Below are 21,112 nucleotides of genomic sequence, written 5' to 3' on the forward strand. Positions count from 1 at the left end.
GACTCCCAATTTTAAGCATAAAATCCTACCATTTCCAGGATAACTGGTTTAATGTTTCTCAGTGTTCATGCTTGTTTTATTCCTCTCCTACTGCAAAAACCTCAGCTTTATTAGCATTTATGTATTATGCATAATGTTTTGTTCTGTGGCATATCTATGTACATTTGTTCCATCAGTTTGTAAATTTTGTAAAAAATGTAATCATGTTTATACTCTAGTGGTGAGCCATCTTCTTGCCTTACACTCTTTATTGTTTTTGCTACTTATTAGCTTCCTGTACATCACTTATCCACGTTGGAATGTAGAAGTCAAGGAAAAGGGAAAAAAATCTACCTGTGAAGGCGAAAATTTGGCCCCACGTGTACTATTTCACGAATTCTCAGACCATGGGTAGAACAAATGCAGGCAGAATGGCTCACAGAGAGTGCTGCGTTTGGCCAAGCCAATGGTCTCTCCCACTTCTCAGAGGCATCCTGTTAGCTGCTGTCCCATGTCTCACTGTGCCTACAGATTCTGCCATGCAGGGTTGTTTCAACCTCACTACCATATAGGCTTGATGTGCCTGGCCTGGGTCTGTAGAGACAGCAGCTCATGTCTTGCTGGGGTTCGGGGGCTGTAGCCAAAGGGGCAGCAGTCTGATTTGTGGGTAAGAGGCAGGGAAGGAAAAAAAAATGGTTACTGTATCGGATAATGCTTTGTGGCAGCGCTGGGAAGCATCCTGGGGCTTCTCAGTCCCAAATGACAGGGATTGGAATTGTGACTGAAAGGAAGGGGCCCACAGATATGACTTTAATTAAGAACAGGTCCATTCCACACGAGAGGAAATCCTCAAATAACTCTTGGATCTGTCAAGAGCAAATGAATTCAATTTTGGTAAAATATGATGACCGGAGTTGAGATAAATCATTATTTTATTAGTGAAAATTGTCAGCTTAGAGAAATCAACATGTCCAAAATCTCTAATTGTCTCAAAAGGTCAAATAATCAATTTCAAATAAGTCTGGAGTTTATGTCTATACCTCTGTTTTGCCCACAAAAAATGCCCTTGGGGGGTATGTAGCATATTTTTAACTGAAGAAGCATTTTTCAAGGACAGTACTGAGAGATGGACCACTATATGGAAGTGACATTTCCATTTAAAGGATTTACTAAAGACTGAAATTAAGGATTAAGAGAGGTAAAGTAGAATAGTAAAAATTCTCAAAACACTAAAATCCTCAAACACTGAAAACAGGGTTCCTTTAAACTCGAAAAACCTCTTTTATGATGTAGAAAAAGAGCTGGGTTTTCAAAGTGACTTGTCCTCACCTTCTGTTTTGTATTTATTTTTAGAATGAGGCAACTGGCAAGAAATACTGTTTTGACGGACTTTATTAGTAAACAGGCTACTGGATCTACAAACCTTTCTTGCTGAATAAATGTGACAGTACGTGATTTATTGTACTTAATATTTTGCCCCTTAGTCACTTCTTTGGCTGAAATCCCCGAACCTCATTAGGTGACTTCTTTCAGTTGATGGCAGATGGACAATGACCACAGGATATAAAATGAACAGCTGTCCTCCCCTTTTGTACCTTTCTCCCTTTCAGCCCTATCCTCATGCCCTCACTTCCAAAATATTTATTTTTTCCTCTTTACTGCCACTCCTATCATAAGGAAGAAAGGAAGCAACTCTCTCCCAATTTAGGGAATACCATGCTATTTACAGCTACTTCTGGATGTCTACCCCTTTTGCACATTTCCTCCCAAGCCCACAGCATAGAGCTTCCATCAGATCCTATGCTGGGAGAAACAGAAGGAAGAGAAATGCAAAATGTGCCAGGCTTTGCCAGGTTCCCTGCCAAGTAGCCCTTCTTTTCCTAGGGCCAAGGCCATACAACCTAGCCCTAGTGGTTGGGTCCGACTCATTTTCTGGGAGGACTGGTCCCCATCTTAGGCATCAGGTGTTAAGTACTGCCCCTCCCCACCCCCAGCAATCTGGAAACTCAGCATTACCACCCCTGCTGCAGTTCTGGCTTTGACCTTGATCTTCAGGTCATAGAATAGTCTCTGTCTTGTCCCCCTACAGGCTTCCATCTCCCTAAACTTCGTTGTGGCACTCTGCCTTGGGAGCAGTACTACACCTGCTCTTACCAGTCTCCCTCCCAAATGATAGAATCCTGCCTCTCAACCTCCCTGTGTCTGGATTTCCCAAAAGGCTGTGCTCTCACTCTGCTCTGTAGTCTGCACCCTTTCCTTGGCTTCTTCTCACATGTGGACTCCCCTCCCAACCATCTCTTTGATAAATAAAATCCTTGCCAGTTGGGCAGTGTCTTGGGTTTGGCTTTCTCCACAGTGGATGCAGACACATCACATAAATATGGTATACATCCTAAAGATCTCCCTGAAAGAATTCCTGATCAAGAGTCCTTGACTGATAAGAAGATGAAAATTGCTGGCTCAAGTTCTAATATTGCCCATGGATCTCATTCAGCTTGCTTCCTTGCCTCAGCAGTCAAGAGTGGGTATAGTACTGAGCACCAGTGTGAGTATCACTGAGTCTCTTTCCAACCATGAATTTAATCCAATACAGTCCACAGTTATTTAGTTCTAGTTGTGAGCAAAATTCTGCCCTATAAACAAAGAGGGATACTTGTTCACTGCTTAGTCCTCAAGGGCTTTAAACAGTTAAGCTTTAAAGGGTGAAAGTGGATGTACAGAAATGACTGGTGAATAAATCAAAGCAGAGTGAAGTAGGCATGATAATATACAGAGGAAGTGGGGGTCAGAGATACCAGGCTAGGAGCATGAGCTGAGTTTTCATAGAAGAGACCAGTCAGTCTATACCAACAATCAATTTCCTCTTGTCTTATAGTTTACTGCTTCTACTCCTCCTACTAGAACAGCCTTCAATAAATTTTAGTAGAACATATTTATGATTGAATTGCTGATATTTATTTTTTAAGCCTCATCAAGCTGAGTGACAAAGAATTAAATATTTCAAAGGGAAAAAAAAAATAAATAAATATTTCAAAGGGAAAAGGGTATAGTACCTTTCAGATTGTATTTTATTTCACATAATGATAATTATTTAGTTATCAATTGTAATTATTCAAGAACACATCTAATTCATCTCAATAATCTTTGCAAGAACCTTATGCTTAGTAGAATTTTACAATATTTGAGACTATTGCTCTTTTATAACTTAAAAGAGGACTTCAGAATTTGGGGTGAGGTGGATTTGAGATATACATAAAGTTTATTTAAACTGGTCTTTTAAAATATACAGTCCCCAAAAAGGAAAAGAAACTCCACGATGAAGAAGCAAAATAACCTGAATTATAATCACTTCCAAACCTTTATTTATTGAATTTGGATAACACAGAGGTGTTCTATATATAAAGATTTTGGTTTTTGTGTTAATATAGATCTTTGAAGATCTAAAACTCAAGTCATAAACAAGTCTTATCTTAATATCTTTTATATCCAAGAATCTTACAATCAAATAAACATGTTATTTAACCTTAAATTCATATGTATTAAACTAATTTCACATAAAATTCTTCTAAACTTCTGTACTTTATTAATATTTGTTTTGAGCTCAAGTCATCAGAGATTCTGTTTGTCTCATTCTTAGAGATTATGTTTTTAGAAGAGGTTTTCACTATTTCATAACAAATTCCCCAAGGTTTTACTCACTTACCAAGGAGAGTGACTCCTGAAAAAAATGAGAGTCTAATTTAGAAACATATCTCAGGAAGCTCACAGAGGAAATGAATAATTCCTACCCAGACATGGAGGGCTCAATTTTTCCTCCCTCTGAATTAGCTGTTCTGAGAGTAGAGAGAGACTTTCTCTATTGGATCAAGTTCTAAGTAATTAAGATGTTTATGAACTAGGCTTGAGGGAAAAGCTGCTTCCCTTATGATAAATGCAATATAATACCTCATACAAGTAGCATTTTATTCATTATATCTATTAAGAAAAATAAAGATAAAATGCAAGATCTCTTTTCTTTTACAAAGCAATATTCCAATTCACCAATAATAGTACCTCAAACTTCTCTTATTTTCTAGTATTTATTTTTCAAACTACACTCAAAGTGAGAAGCTCTCATTTATCTCAGAGACTCTGTAGCACACATAGTGCATAAGAGAACAAATCAGGCCTAAGGACACTGTCATATTTTAATCTGTAAATATAAAACATTTATGATTTAATGACTGCTTCCTATCTTGAGATGGTTAAAAACAAACGAGAAAAAGACAGTAAAAAAAAATGCCCACAGAAAACCCTAAATCTCAGGATATTCATAAGTAAAGCCAAAGGAAAAAGGTACTAATTCTATAAATTATGAACAAGTAATAGATTCTAGCTGGTTCACTAATAACAAACTGATCAATACATGGATATATATTATTGTCCTATGGCTTCACTAAAAGCATAACTTATTGGTGATTTTATGTTTCCTTCTGGGTCAACATTTCCACTGACTGAGGTCCTCAGATCACCATGCCCAAATCTTCTCTTGACACGAAATGTCGGCATCGAACCAATTTAGCACTTGGTTATGTACTATTACAGATGTCTCTGTAATAGTTACTTGCCACTCAGGCAAGAAACATTTACGAGCATCTACTTAGTTTGAGTCCCTGGGCTATGGGCTGAGAATAACATGACGGACAAGACAGATTTACCTCCCAAGCCAAACTCTGTTCTTTATGGCATATGTTTTTAAATGCTTTACCTTTAATCCCCATTTGGCCTACAAATTCTATTAATCTGAAGAAAGAGCTAGGCTAAACTGCACAAGCACAGTACTTGGCAAGATCTTATTGAGTGAATCCATGCAGATTTATGTCAAGGAAGAGACAAGTCTGACTCTTAACACAACTGTCCAAATGGTCTTTCTTAAGAATTAATTTCATTATATTTTTATTGCTCAAGAGAGAAAGAGGCCATTTCAGGCTTCTTCCTTTTTCTTTTCTTTCTTTCTTTCTTTCTTTCTTTCTTTCTTTCTTTCTTTCTTTCTTTTTTTTTAAGATCATAATTTTTTGAGAGAGACAGAAATGAATGGAAATGAGGAGAAGCAGACTCCCCACTGAGCAGGGAGCCTGATGCAGGACTCAATCCCAGGACCCTGGGATTATGACCTGAGCTGAACACAGGTGCTTAACTGACTGAGCCACTCACATGCCCCCATTTCTGACTTCTATTGACTTTTAAGTAAGTTTAAAATCCCCAGCCAATGAAGATTAATTCTTCAAATGGACCTGATTTTATCTGACATTGACCACAGCCACCCCTGGCCAGACCTTCTGCTCTGGGAAGGTGCTCATGTTCCCACCCTAGGTATTGCTTGAGTCAGTCTGGCTCCTCACCTAAAAAATCTTTGTCCTTCCAGTGACTCATGTCGTCGGCTTTCAGGGATTCTCCTCTTTAAGAAGTCTTCCTGACCTGCTCTGCTCTGAGGACCTGCCCCCATAGGACCTGTACACATGTCCATCTCTGTTTATAGCATTCCTGCAGCTCTCTAGAGGTTTCCTGCTCTGTGTGCATCCAGAGCCTTCTACCAAACTACTAAGCACCATAAAACCCTCTGATTTCTCTCTCTCTTTTGTCTTTCTACAGTTCGTTAATTCAGGAAAAGGCTGGGAACACAGCAAATACTCAGTGAAATCTAGTGAAGTGAACGAAGGATACAAAGCACTCAGTGCTTCCCTTGACCCCAGGATCCTGTCTGAGAAAGCAGAGTTGGGAGGCATCTGTAAGATAATGGTGTGCAAGGATATCATCTCAAATTTTTCTTCCCTATCCCAGAGGAAATCTAAAGGAAACGGGTAAATATCTCTAAGGCTACAACCATAAATTCCACTAGGTGACTTGAATGGATCGAGTGAGGAGTGTAGCAGATCAATGCTTCAGCACAGACATGGATATGAGATCTTTCATTGGAATGGAAAAATGAAAAGTTCTTCTGTAAACATTTTAGGACACTTTTCAAGATGGTTTAGCTATTGATAACATGATAAATTTCAGGTTGTGGAGCTGTGCTTTCAGGATGCTTTAACTTCAAAACTCATTGGTGAAGATAGCCTGTATACTTACGCATATATTTACACATGCGTGTGTGCACATGTCTGTATGTGTATATGTTTATGTACTTAGAAAGGGTTGGAGGGCACTGCTGTTGCACTGTAGCATAGAAAAGTTTATTTGACATGTTTGGTAATTTAAGATATTTCTGAACACGTAGCTCTGAGGTACTTGGGACTCTGTTGGATAACGCTTGTGATAGAATGAAAATGTTTACAAGAGCAGCATAAAAGTACCAAGGCAATAACTTACTTAATTGCGGCTATTTCCCCTTAATCATGAATGCAATTCATCACTAAAGCCATAGATAATGACAGAGTTCACTAGAAAATTGACCATATTACATCCAAATCATCACCCTACACAATGAACATTTGACATCCTTAAGGACTTGCAAGGAGCGACAGGAAATCTGATCATATTAACCATTAGTATAGACTTGGATAATTCTCTCAACACACAAAGAAATATAAATGCTAGGTTGTCTACTTACAGTGTTTTTTTAAATAACACGTGCAATATAATTTTTGAACTGAGTGTAAATGCAATGGCTGCTACTTGACCACATTTGCTACTTTGGTATTTGGTCATCTTGGGACTTGTAAAGCTCAGGATGTGTGCCCCTATCTAGCCCCACAACATCCATTAAAGAGAATAATGCGACCACCAAGCACTCATAATGATGTACAGGAAACCATTTCTGAAAAGTTGCGCCCACTCTACTGTACTGACCATTCACCAGCATATGCCATCCAGCTAACAGTGTGCCACTATGCTGTTTCTAAGCCACCCTAATCCTTCTTACTTCCCAAGATTTTTATTCTCAAAATGCAGTAAGCAAATGCCCCAGGGAAGTCCTAAGCAATCAGTTATAATTTTTCACAAATATTTTGTTTCATTCCCAAACAATGTGTTAAAAATTTCACTTTTGATTCTAAAACTGCCACTCAAAAAAGGTTTCTAAGTATACTTTCTGGTTATAAACGTGAGATATTTTTAATCTGTCTGTCATCTCTCCATCTATTGATCTCTTCTAGCTTCCTGGTTCTGTTACTCTTCCAGTTTTCTAACGTAGGCTTCAAATCCAGGCCTTACATAATACAAGCCGCTTACTGGCCTGGTCAACTACAGTTCCTAGTTTGCAGTGAGCACGAGCTAAGGCATGTGTGTGGTTCTAGTCCCAAGCTCTTGGTCACAGTGCTTGCTCTGGCTTTGGGATTTCAGGGACTGGACCCTGCACCCTCTGATTAGCTCTCCTTCCTAGTCCTGTGTCATCAGCTCTGTTGCTCACAGTAGGGTGATAGTAATAGAAGAGGGAATTAATCTCCGCCAGCTCCATGTATACTCTTTACAATTTATAAAAATAGAATTTTTGTCCCCCTTTAAGGCAAGATAATTTCATTGGAATTTCATAAAATTCCTACCTACCTTGAATAAAATTCAAATACTAGTAGAACTCTGAAGCATATAAAAAATATTCTCTTGTATTCTTTAATTGGTTGGAAATAATATCTGAATTTAATGTTCATTTCCCTAACAAAAAGTTTAGAATAAATACTTGGAATACAGTAAACAGGAAAACATTTTCAGCATATTTTTTATATTAATAGCATAATAAATTTAAACACATTGATTCTGGTTAAGAACCTCTAAGTCATTTGCATGTCATGCTAGAGTTTTTTTAGAAAGTTGTTTTTGTAGCACCACAACTTTCAAAAAAATGAACTTCATTTGTTTCTTATTATAAAAGTCTTACACGCTCGTCCCACAAAATTTAGGATACACTTGCTAATAGATCAAAGAAAACTCTCATAAAAAAGGCTCATTATTTTGTTTTTGCTAATGCTTTCCTTATGACCACATATGAACTTCTGAACAGTCTGTAAATTGCTGTAGTCATGCTATTGACGTGAGAAGAAAACAACCCAAACTGTAATTTGGGTAGTTGCACATAATACCTACAGAAGCTTCAACGAGGCACGCAGATGAGACGGTGCCAAGTGCAAGGCTTAAAGAAAACTGCTCTCAGGCACAATCACCCACAGTGAGCTCCTGGCTGTGAGAACACCACTTTGAGATCAGGAGGAGAAGCTACTGAGGGAACAGTTCTTTTGCTGATGGTGGTTTTCCAAAGACAAGAGGGTGAAGACTGTGGGGTGAGGGGTGGGAGGAGGGATGGGACACAGCGTATGAAGGAAGCTATTCCCCCCGCTGGGGGCGCAGCTGCCAGCATCTTCATGTCACAGGCAGAGGCCAGTGTTACAGGACCAAGATCAATAAAACTAGCCCCTTTCTAGAAGGCAGTATCTTTCTTTACCTAGAACATTCCTATTGGAAACTTGTCTGTGTTATTAATTAATCTATGCCTTTAGAGATTAGAATGGAAGATAACACAGACAGCAAAGCTGAACACACTTGATTGGGAGGCTCTTTATTTTGGGGTAGAAATTTTTAGCTCTAATGTAAAAGCACTTAAAAGAAATATTGCCAGATACAGTCATTTAAAAATTATCCATGTCTGAATTAAACAGACTATTTATGTCAGACATGAAGCCCTAATTGGTTTCTCTCAGGCAACAATAATTATCTCTTTCACTACCAGCCAATAAAATTGCAGGAAATTTAACATATTTCAATCCTAATCTGAGCAAAACACAACCAGTAAGGTAATTCTGCCCTAAGAGTCTCATCGCAAGCATTCAAAATCCATACATAAGTCACTTTAAAACATTTTGGATTATCTATATCATTCTTAAATACCGCTCCCTGCTGGAAAGAAGTGAGAACAGAATGCAGCATTTACAATTTTTAATTTCACTGAAAAAATGTTTTACATGTTATTTACAGCAAAGCTAAGACAGACTCTTCTCCAAATCTAAAAGCATTTGGCACTAGAATCTGGATGGGACACTATGATTAAAACAAACACTTCCAAGCTAAATTGCTATAATTGCTAAAAATACTTACCAATGGAAAATTGGAGGACAGAGGCAGTTGTTGTATTAAGGCCTGTGGTAATCTAGAAAAAGGAATATACCAAAATAAGACAAGACAGAAAGACAGGAGGAGGAAGGAAAGAAAGGAGCCATAAAGAGAGGTTGTATTTATCTGGTGGTTAGCTTATTTTCATCGGTATGTCTGAACCTAGATGCATTTCATGGTGCCCTGCGGGAAATAAGGCTGAAAGATCCTGATGTAGGCACTCCAAGGCACATGTCTCAGGGTCCTGTTGAAAACCATTTTTAGTGTGATCTGCCCGGTAGTCTTGTGAGGGCACTTAACACAGGCTCCTCCACTTCCCTTCAACCTCCCCTCCATCCTACACCAACGGGTCTAGAGCCCAAAGCGAATGCCATCAAAAGGCTCCAAAACAAAAACTGGGAGGTAAATTAAAAGCAAATGATGAGAACAAGATTATCCTGAAAACTAAATAGAAATAAACAGCTAATTGGTATAGCACTTTGATAGGGGACAATGAGATGTTCTAAAGTTGATTGTGGTAAATGAGTGCTTCATTCTGTGAATAAACTCAAAGCCTTTAATTCTATATTTATATTAATGAATTGTGGAATATGTGGATTATTTCTCAATAAAACTGTTACCTCTCCAAAAGAAGTAATCATAATTAAGGGGTCTAGAAATATCCTTCCAACACATTTCTACCACTTTCCTTTAAATCTCATGAAGAAGCATCCTTCAACAATTTTCCCCCTTCTGAAAGAGGAATGGTACCTTATTTAATTTGAAAAAAAATTAACTTTAATAAAGTATTTCTTTATTTTGTGGAGCAGTGACTTTGACCTATACCGCTCAAATGGGATGAGAATTAGGGTTCTCATTTTCAATGACTCTCTTGTTGGGTTCCTGGCCCTGTAAGCTAATGTATGGGATGCCTCCCATGCAGTGTCTGTAAATTATAAAGGGTACAACTGGGTTTTTACCATGGTAAAACCAGTAGGCAGTCTTACTTCTGCTTCTTATATGTCATAATATTATCCTTAGATTTATCCCTGCATGTTATTGGCTCCCATGTGCTGGAGTCCACAACTGCGAAAGGGTCAGGAAATAGCCAGTTGATGAAGTGCTGTGGAAACTACTGGGAAAACGAGTGAGCAAGCATCTTGTTTTGCCAGAATTCAGCCGTGCTGTGAGTATCCAAAGATCAGAGGTATGCTCCCCATTTCTACAGTGCAATTTGGAAAGATGACTGAATGTATGCTTTAAATATGTGACTTTAAAATTCATGAGGAAGCAGGTAAAAGAGGGGAGGTCAAGAGAAATAGTTTACAAATTGTTAAATACCAGCTCCTAATTGATTTTAAATATAGCAAAAATCACTGATGTCAGGGTGTCAGAGGAAATTCTGTTTAATTTCAATCCCTCATTATCACAGATTATCTGCTAAAAGAAAACTGGCCCACCATGCCCAAAGCCCTGTTTCCTGCTCTCTTCCCCTCAACCAGAGTCATTAGAGAAAAATGCACTGAGATAATTTTCTTTAAATAACTAGGATACTAGCTCCTTTTCAAGATTCTTTTAAAAGGCATCTGGGTTTTTTTTCCCCATAATTTTTACAGTAACTTCAATTATTTGTCCTCATGAGTTTTCCACTTGGATAAGTTGATCTTACAGTCCAAAGAGGTACATGAAAAATTTTAAAGTTTTCACATAAATTGAATGAATGTTCTTTCCACCTCTGATTTTATATAATTGAGTAGATTCCCAGGTGAATCATGAAACTCTCCTGAATATAAGTTCTTTGAAACAATGGTTTCCTATAAACTAAAAGCAGCATGCTTATGGCTAAGGTAGTGCATGAAACAGACTAGAGAGTCTGAGTTACTTATCCTGCTGGTGGAATAAATGATGCTATGTCACCTGCATGATGAAATTCCACAGACATGACCACCACTAGCAAACAGTAAGTTGCTTGGAATTTGGCCAAATTTCAAATTACATGTGCTTACTGAGAGTGAGTGACCCTGGACCTAGATTAGTCATTGATTCTACAATTTTATTTTCTCCACCAGGGACGCTAAGGACTGATAGAATGGTTAACCGTCATTTCTTTGCCTTTACTCCTATAGCTCATTAGTAAAAGTGTTGGCTACAAGAAGGAATAGGAAAGACGAAGAGAAAAAAGTAATAGGAAGCACTGCCTATAAAGTCTGTTGACCTATGTTTACATTTGGGTCCTATAAATTAGCTGTTAGCCTTGAGTTCACATATGTAATTTTAGTTTGCAAAGTTATTAAGTCTTTACATCTAACATTCTGAAAATGAAAGACCTTTTACATGGCTTTTGATAAATAATACAGCGATTATGAATGTGTGACAGAATTTTTCTCCTATCAAATTTCAGTGGTCTTAAATTATCAAATAGACTCCAAATCATAGAAAATTAGTACAATCACAAAATGAATATGAACTCACTATAGGTGAGGCTATTGATTCTGTACGTCTTCCCTGCAAAATTTTTGGGGACTTGATCCTGTTTTAGCCCAAACTTCTCCTTGCAACTAAAATACATTTCCAAATATATGAGAATAACTCAACAAGTAATTTCTTAAAAACAACAATAACAACAACAGGGGGTCACATAACCAACTTTCATGCTCTGAGGGAGCACATTTTCTCTTAAAGGAATAGATAAATGGATTCCTCATCACCTTCACTTTAGATCAGCAAAATGAATAAAGTTAGGGTATCATCCCTCAAAATATGGAGATCTTACTGAGTTAAATAAAACGTGTGAGGGCTGCAGCACAGCAGCAGCTGAAACATAAATGCATGGTGTGCCCAAGTGACAGCAGATGCTGCCTCTCACGTACTCTGGCTTTTATTGAAGTAAAATGCCATGTGATTGAATTCACAAAATGGAAATGCTCTTGCTGACATTATGGAAGATATTGCATTAGGCTTACGGAAATTCTTTGCCTGTGATCCTCTGTTTCACAACTTCAGCAAAAATTGAATTTATGAAATATAAGAAGGCAGATTTGTTAAAGAGTAATGTTTGGAGGGCTGCTACCTTTCATCAGTCTCAGGCACAACAGTTTTGACTGCATCCAGTCTTGAGCGCCAAGCAAATATTTGAATTTTCCTAAGAATTGTGAACTGACAACTAAATACCTTCCTTTTCATTTAGTTGATCTGTCTTCTGTAAACACAACTTGGGTACAATATATACTTTTGCTCCTGAAACACCAACGCAGCATAAAAATGATTGAAAATTAGAAGTTGGCAGTGTGTAAAATGTGCATGTTATTCCTATATCTTCACTTTATTTCCTTGGAGTCCACAACACAATCCTTCATACTTATGATGGGAATGGAAATCTACATATGTCTTTTTTTTTCTTTCTTGGATGAAGGAAATTACTTTGAGTATTTTGGTTTTAGTTGAAAGGCTAATTTCACATTAATTATAGAAAAAAAATCAAAACTAGTCCATTTGGGTACAAAAACTCTAATGCTAAATAAACTGAGGAACAGTGAAAATAAGATTAAAATATACATGGGTCCAATAAACTAGATACTTAAGATTTTATGCTATAGAAATATGAACTTTGGCATTATATTTTTAGATTTGTTTATTTCTTATTTACCAGTAGAAACAAAAAACAACTTGCCAAGCATTTCCAGAAATATTACTGAATGGGAGAACATTCTAAAAAAGGGCATTTATTCTAAGCTTAATTAATTAAAGTTTTATTTTATTTTAAGGTTTATAGATCATTTAATTCGCTCATGGTACATTATGTAAAATGTGCTAGCAAATTTATTTTTTCAAGAAGAACTTCACTACCAGAGTCACATTTGTCTGCAGGAATATTATAACACCTTGTGAGACTTGAATTATGAGCACCTATTATTTTAATTTGCATCCAATTAATTCTGTTTGTGTTCTAATTTCAGCTAAAAACTCTTCAATTTATCAATGTTCTGCAGCTCGTATCTTTAATAAATTAAATGTATCCATTGCCATGAAAGGGGTATTCAAGCAGCATAAAATAAGAACCATGTTATAAAAATTAATTGACTTTCACTTTGATAACTAAATCTTCTTTTAATTGCCTAGCTAGTCTTTCTCCCTTTTGTAATGTGGAAGCCAGTCTTTTGGCCACTTTTAAAGTTAATGAATTTGAAACACAATGTGTGATGTAGGGCTGAAAAATACAACCTGTTACCTAAAAGCCCCATGATAAGGAAGATGTGGGAGAAAAAAAGCAGCACTGAAGCTCAAACTGAAAATCAGAAAAGCAGAGCATAAAAGATGCTGTGATGCTGTAAGTAGAACATCTCTTGCAAAGAAATTGAGCCAAGAGTAGAACAATTGCTTTTATATCCTTTTTCAAGAATGTGAAATGTAGTCTTTCTGCCAGAACCAAATAACAACAAAAGGCTCATTAGCTGCAATGCTGATGGCTGGTGGTTTCATCACTTTTAATTTAGAATGTTCATGTTTCATTTTCCATGCAATCCAAGAACTTATCTTTGGCAAGCAAAGTCTAATCAGTCTAAATTAAGGGAAAGTAACCTGCTCCTAAACAATTTGGCATAACCCAAAATTTGTTCAAAACTATTTTGTTCAGTGCACTTTAGCTTTTTAAAAAAAATTCAGTGAAGTTCCTTTGTGTTTAGAACAAAAAGTTTTGAAATAATGTGATAGAGTTACTCATCTGACATTTTTGGCTTGCAAAGAGAATACAAGATGGTTAAAAGTGGAGTTTTATACAAGAACTTATAAAGCCATAAATTATTTAAATATGATATATATATCTGTGTGTCATATGTGTCACATGTACGTCATACCCTTATTTTTTTAAAAGCCATCTGATTACAATGATGCACCATGTGTATCCATTGATGCTGCCCATTTTATTACTGAATTCTTTATTCTTCCATTTGAAAATAAAGTATAAAACCACTGCTCCCAATTTTGAGATACTTATAATAGGATTCATAATAAAAGTAATACTGAAAAATTTCATATGGCTTTTAAGAGCATAAAAGAACCTTTTGTTGGCAAAAAGCTCCATAAAGACAGTGTATTTGGAATAATGTACATAAATAGCATGTACTTACCAATTCTCTCGGACCATATGGCTCACAGAAGGTGACAGCATTGCCATGCATAATTGCACCACACTGTTCTCCGGTCTCACAGTTCTTACATTCAACCCTGTGGGATCAGAGAACACACCCCCAGTCTGAAAATTATGTAGCACAAAGTGGTCTATTGCTCAGGTAAGGAAAGATGTAAATCACTGTTTTTCAGTTTAAATCAACATTTTTAGGAAGGTTATGGTTTTTTGTATTGTGACATGTTTATGAAACACGAAACCAGAAAGACTTGAACTTCAATCCCAATTCTTTCAGTCACTCGCCATGCTGGGTAAGTTATTTAATAGCCCAAAGTTTTGGTTTTCTCGCCTATAAAATGAGGGTAATAATATTGACCTAAATCTCTCATAGTTGTCATGAAGATTAAATGAGAGAGTGCATGAAACACAAGAGTACAGAACCAATCTCCTAGTAGGCACTTAATGGCAGATGGTATTATTACTAGTAATTACATATAATACATACATACCATATCCAATATAAGGATGTTTGCAAATATTAATGATAAAAAGTAATACACACTTAATAAACACTTGTAACTCTGAAAACAAAAGATGCTTTACAAATTTTAATTTTCTCTTGAGTTGTTTAAGTATAAATGTTTAAAATTACAGTCCTCAAATAAATCTGAATGTCTATAAAATATACCATGCTAAAAATAATGGAATCAGCTTATATTTAGTGTACATATTAATATGAAATATATACAAATTCTAAATCAAGCAAATTTTGGATACTGAATTGATACATTAACCTTGAAAATAATTTAATTAGCTGCTTTTTTATTACTGCAAAATGAAGTGGTCAATACAATCTTAGGACAGAATGTCAAAAATAAATTTATTCATGCTTTTAGTAGAAACTGAAGGTATAGAAATTCTGGATTTGACTCTGCATATTTACAGCAACACAATGCTCTGCATCATGACATCTCAACCTACAATCGTTACATACCTAACACATAGAAAGGATAATCTATGTTTCCTCCATCTGAACCGCAAACCACATGAGAGCTATATTTCATGCAGAAAGGACGTTTTCAGACTTTCACATTCTAGGTGCCAAACATTGAGGAAAGGGCAGTAAGCCCTTTGTTTTCATGATCACTGTATTTTACCCTTTCAACTGTTTGCTAATTTCAGAGAAAGAGGGAGTCAGAATTCCCATTCAGGGAGGAAGAAGACGAAAGTGGGAAAAGATACCAGATATCAAAACAAAGCCAAGAAGCAGAAGCACAGTAAATAAGTAAAAACTGGTAAATAAAGATTAAGTATTTCCTACATGTGAATTGCATGGATTAAGTGATTGGTATTATTCTTTTGAGCTGTGTTCCCATATAAGCCAATCAGTAATGTCAAGAACCTTTGATTTTTTTTTTTAAGAATAAACAGAGAATAATTTCTGATACGGAATTTAAAATGCTAGTATCTAATAGCATCACAAATCTTAATTAAGAAATTGAAATCTTCTCTTGATTACCATGAAGCAAATTTCTAAAAAAAAACCTTTGACATTAGAAGAGACATAATAGTAGCTTCATAAAGGTGACAAACAGCTCTCTTCACTGTTTTATGCCTGGCATGTTGTATTCCACAAACATCTGTTGAATGAATGAAGGGATATAAGACAGCCTCATAAACAGTACTATTATTAAGACTTGAGGTCTTAGAATAGTACCTACACATAGCTAACATGATGTGTTAGTGTGTTAGCTATTATTATTATCTTTATTATTACAGATTTTCACCATTTTCATCCAGAACTGGTATCCCAGTTGTTTTTTTTTTCCCCAGAAAGAACCTATTACACGAATTATTACTGTTTCTCTATCTTTAAATTGTATATTAATTTTTTTCAGGGGATGTGATTGTTATAAAAGCTCAGAGAAGTAGCACAAAATTATAGTGGGGTTTTTACTTAGTGACGAGGATTATTTAGCCTCCAAGTCATTGTGAAATGACTTCAGAGAAACATCAACTTTGACAGAGAAAAATTTTAAACATGTTCAACCTTCACAATGGCTATCTGCCATTTTCATCCAGTGACTGTAAACTAAAATCTTCATTATTGGTGAAAAGCTGGAAGATTTTCCTTCAAGATAAAAAACAAGACAAGAGTGCCCACTCTTGCCACTTTTATTCAACATAATACTAAGAAGCCTACTCATAGTAATCAGACAAAGGAAAAAGAAGACATCTGAATTGGTAAGGAGGAAGTAAAACTGTCATTCTTTGCAGATAACATGACACTATACATAGAAAACCCCAAAGACTCTACCAAAAACTATCAGAACCAACAAATTAACTCCATAAAATTGTAGCATACAAAATTAATATACATAAGTCCAATGCATTTCTAAAAACTAATATGAAACTAGCAGGGAGAGAATTAAGAAAATAATTCCATTTACAATTGCATCAAAAAGAACAAAACACTTAGGAATAAGTTTCACCAAAGGGGTGAAAGACCTGTACTGTGAAGACAATAAAACATTTATGAAAAAAACTGAAGATGACACAAATAAATGGGAAGATATACTGTGCTCATGAATCAGAAAAATAAATATTGTTAAAATGTATGTACTCATCAAAGCAATCTATAGATTCAATGCAATCCCTACTAAAATACCAACAGTATTTCTTACACAACTAGAACAAATGATCCTAAAATTGATATGGAATCACAAAAAGATTCCAAATAGCCAAAGCAATGTTGAGGAAGAAGTACAAAGCTGGAGGTATCACAATTCCAAATTTCAAGAAACACAACAAAATTATACTAATTGAAACAATATGATAATAGAACAGAAATAGATATATATATCCACAGAACACAACAGAAAGCCCAGAAATATATCCTTACTTATGGTCAATTAATCTGTGACAATGGAGGCAAGATTACATAATATGGAAAAGAGTCTTTTCAAAACAGGGAAGCTACATGCAAAAGAATGAAACAGGGACACTTTCTTATATCATATACAAAAATAAACTTAAACCTGATTAAAGACCTAAATGTGAGATCTGAAATCATGAAACTCCTAAAAGAAAATATAGGCAGTAAACTCTTGGACATGGGTCTTAGCAATATTTTTTGGATCAGTCTCTTTAGGCAAGGGCAACTAAAGCAAAAATAAACTACTGGCACTACCATTAAACTTAAAAGCTTTTTCAGAGCAAAGGAAACCATCAACAAAACAAAAAGACAACCTCCCTAATGGAAGAAGATATTCGCAAATGATATCTGATAAGGGATCCCCAAAATATATAAAGAATTCATACAACTCAACACCAAAAATCTAAATAATCCAATTAAAAATGGGCAAAAGATATGAATAGACATTTTTCCAAAGAAGACATATAGAGGGCCAACAGATGTATGAAAAGATGCTCAATATTGCTAATCATCAGAGAGATGCAAAGCAAAACCACAAAGAGCTATCATCTTCACATATGACAGAATAGCTAATCAAAAAGACAAGAAATAACAATTGTTTGTGAGGATGTGGAAAAAGAACCACTGTGCTCTGTTGGTGGGGATGTAAATTGGTTCAATCTTTATGGAAAACAGTATAGATGTTCCTCAAAAAATTAAAAAAAGAAATACCACATGAACCAGTAAGTCTACTTCTGGATATATGCCCAAAGAAAGCAAAAATATTAACTCAAAAAGATAAATATACCACTATGTTTATTGCAGCATTATTTATGATAGCAAAGATGAGGCATCATTCATCAATAAATCAATCAATCAATAAATAAATGGATAAGGAGGATGTTACACACACACATACACACACACACACACAGGAATATTATGGAGCCATAAAAAAGAATGAAAGCTCACCATTTGTGACTACACAGATGGACCATAGGGTATTATGGTAAGGGAAATAGTCAGACAGAAAATGATAAATACCATATAATTTCACTTACATGTGGATTCTTAAAAAAATAGAAACAAACAAAAAGAGATAAATAAATAGAGAACTGGCAGCTGCCATGGGGTGGGGAGGAATGATATAAGCAAAGGGAATTGAAAGGTACAAACCGCTAGTTTATAAAATAAATAAGTCACAGGGATATAAGATACAGCATAGGAAATACAGTCCTTACTACTGCAATAACTTTGTGTGATGACAGATAGTAACTATACTTATCATAGTGATACATTTTGTAATGTCTATAAATGTCGAGTAACTATGTTGTATACCTGAAACTAATATATTATATGTCCACTCTACTTCAATTTTAAAAATACAAGGCAAACAACCAGATTAAATAATTAATAATAAATGCATCATTGTTGATATGAAGTCTGAGGCTTGATGTTGGATTCCCATAGCAATCACCATTCTATCTATAAGTATTGATTAGCAGTCTCCAAATCAACTGTGTATCAGAAAAACAATACATTCTCCTTCCCACAGCTTTTAAAATTTATTTTATTTTTTAAAAGATTTTATTTATTTGACAGAAAGAGAGCACAAATAGGCAGAGTGACAGGCAGAGGGAGAGGAAGAGGGATAAACAGGCTCAATGTGAGGGTCAATCCCAGGACCCTAGGATCATGACCTGGTAACAGGAGTTAAAAAGCCAGAAAGTTCAAGAAAAAAAAGCAAATAGGTAAGAGCCCTTCTCCCCATTTGGCTCAACAACCCTTTCAGACCTTGTTTTTCTTCGTTGTGCTATAGATCCAGAAACAAAATAAAATTCATAAAAGCATTGGTACCCTGTTGAATGTAAAGATTTAGAATGACCATGTATTTAGAATTACTCACTGGGTTGCTGCTATTTGGAAGAACAATGGCTTCAATAACGATTGATGGAGCAAATCCATCAACTTTCAACCAACGTCTTTTAAATGTCCTTTGCTTGAATGTCTCACAGTCTGAGAAATTATTAGAATTTATCCTGAATGCCCATCGCTCTGGGTGGTCGAATGCAACATACATAAAGCTGCCAATGTGTTATTTATTCATTCATCATTCATTAATTCATTCTTGTAAATAACAAACTTGTGTTAAGGACCTACAGGCACTGAGGTCAAAGACCAATAAAACAGTGACATTTTCTTCAGGAGTGTACACTACAGAAGATGCAGAGAAATAAGTACTCAATTGCAACATAGGGTGCCAATGCCATGAGAGCTATTCATGCCTTCTTTTATGAGTCAGATATTCTAAAGCCCATTTAAATCTCTCAGACTTCTCTATAAGATAGTTGTCAGCATCCTCATTTTACTAACCAGAAAACTGAGCTTCAGAGAAGTTTAACATTTATTTGCTCAAGCCACATAGTTGCGAGGGTGACAGGGCTGCAGTCTGGCCCTGGGCTTGCTAATTTCAAAACCCATCACATTTTCCATAGATGCTTACTCTTTATAACAGGAGTCTGCACTGGTTATTATGGTACCTAATTCAGACTGAGGATGAAGGCAAAGTTCCCAAAGGAGGTGGTCCCAGAACTGGTCCTGAAGGAGGACTGGGAGTTACTCAAGCAAGGAAGAAAAGTAAGGGTGTAATAGGGCACAAAGGACACAGATTATGACACATGAGAAGAGCTGCCATTTCAGTGAGTGAGTGTGACTAGAACGATACTGGTACCTAGAGAAGGATGGTGTAGGATGGGCTCGAAAGTGGGAACCAGTTCATGGAAGGCCTCATGCACCATTTACAAAGTGATAGGTGCTATGCTACTAGCTCTACAAACAATGCCTCAATAAATTCATATAAACCTTCCTCCCTCCATTTTTAGCCCCCATTTAGAGATGTTCAAACTGAGATTTAGAAATATTAAATAACTGTCCAAAGTTATACACTTTAGAAATGATAGAACTGGGATTCAAACTCTCTATTCTATTTCCAAAGTCATGATACAAATCCAACTCTTAGTAAAATTACTCTAGCAAATGATGGACTGGAGGTAGAAAAATCAGGACTACTGATGTAACACAAGTAAGACATGATAGTGCCCCCAAATGGGGTAGAGATGGGGAAGAGTGGGCATATTCTAGAATATTCCTATTCTATAGAAATGTAATGTAAGCCATATATGTAATTTTCAACTTTCTAATGGCAACATTTAAAAGTAAAAAGGGAGGTACCTGGGTGGCACACTTGGTTAAGCATCTGGATTGTGAGATCAAGCCCTGCACCTAGCCCCCTGCTCAGCTTTCCCTTTCCCTTTGCCCCTTCTCCCTGCTCACACAAGTGTGCTCTTTCTCTCTCAAATAAATAAAATCTTTAAACAAATAAAAGTTAAAAAAACCAAGTAAGTTAGTTTTAATTATGTTTTATATAATCCATTAGATGCATTATATTTTAACATATAATTAATTAATGGAAAATTATTAGTGACATAGCTTACATTCTTTTTTCATACCAAGTCTTCAAATTGTAGGGTGTAGTTTATACTTATAGTACATCATCTCAATTCAGTCTAGTCACATTTTAAGTGCTCAACAGCTGTATGTGACTAGAGGCTGCCATATTAGACAGCATATCCCTAGAGAATTACAGACTGCTCTCTGGTTCTGCCCATAACTGGAGGTGACCAGCTGACAATGCTTATATGTACCTGAATGTCAGAGAAAGAAGATCATCACTGACATGATAGTTTAAGATATGGTTGAAATCATAGGAGTGTATGGGAATCAGGAGAGAGGGAAGTGAGAAGGGAGAAGAGGTCCAAGAATGGATCCTGAGGGAGCAATCAATCATATTGCCTTTAGTCTGGTTTCTGGAGAGCTCTAACCATCATCATGACCTTTCAATGTGCAGCAATCTGGAGGTAAAAAATCTCTCTCCTATCTCCTTTTCTCCATGATTATAGGCAGTTGGTTCACTTCTGTTCCTAAAAATCTGTGTTGCTCATTAAGGTGACTCTCCTAATAGTGACTCTATAATATGA

At 36.1% G+C, this 21,112-nt stretch overlaps 1 protein-coding gene across 3 annotated transcripts in view; it reads right to left on the minus strand.

Moving 5' to 3' along the window:
• RELN (reelin) overlaps window positions 1–21,112 on the minus strand; it is a 478,955-nt gene that overhangs the window by 224,281 nt on the left and 233,562 nt on the right. For all 3 annotated transcript variants that reach the window (XM_072759913.1, XM_072759912.1, XM_072759911.1), the window contains exons 7-8: window positions 14,163–14,259; window positions 9,043–9,094 (exon numbers count right to left, since the gene is read on the minus strand). In XM_072759913.1, the coding sequence (XP_072616014.1) occupies window positions 9,043–9,094; window positions 14,163–14,259 (149 nt within the window). The remainder of the gene's footprint in view (window positions 1–9,042; window positions 9,095–14,162; window positions 14,260–21,112) is intronic.

Source organism: Vulpes vulpes, chromosome 5 (genome assembly GCF_048418805.1).
Source record: "Vulpes vulpes isolate BD-2025 chromosome 5, VulVul3, whole genome shotgun sequence".
Taxonomy (NCBI): Eukaryota; Metazoa; Chordata; class Mammalia; order Carnivora; family Canidae; genus Vulpes; species Vulpes vulpes.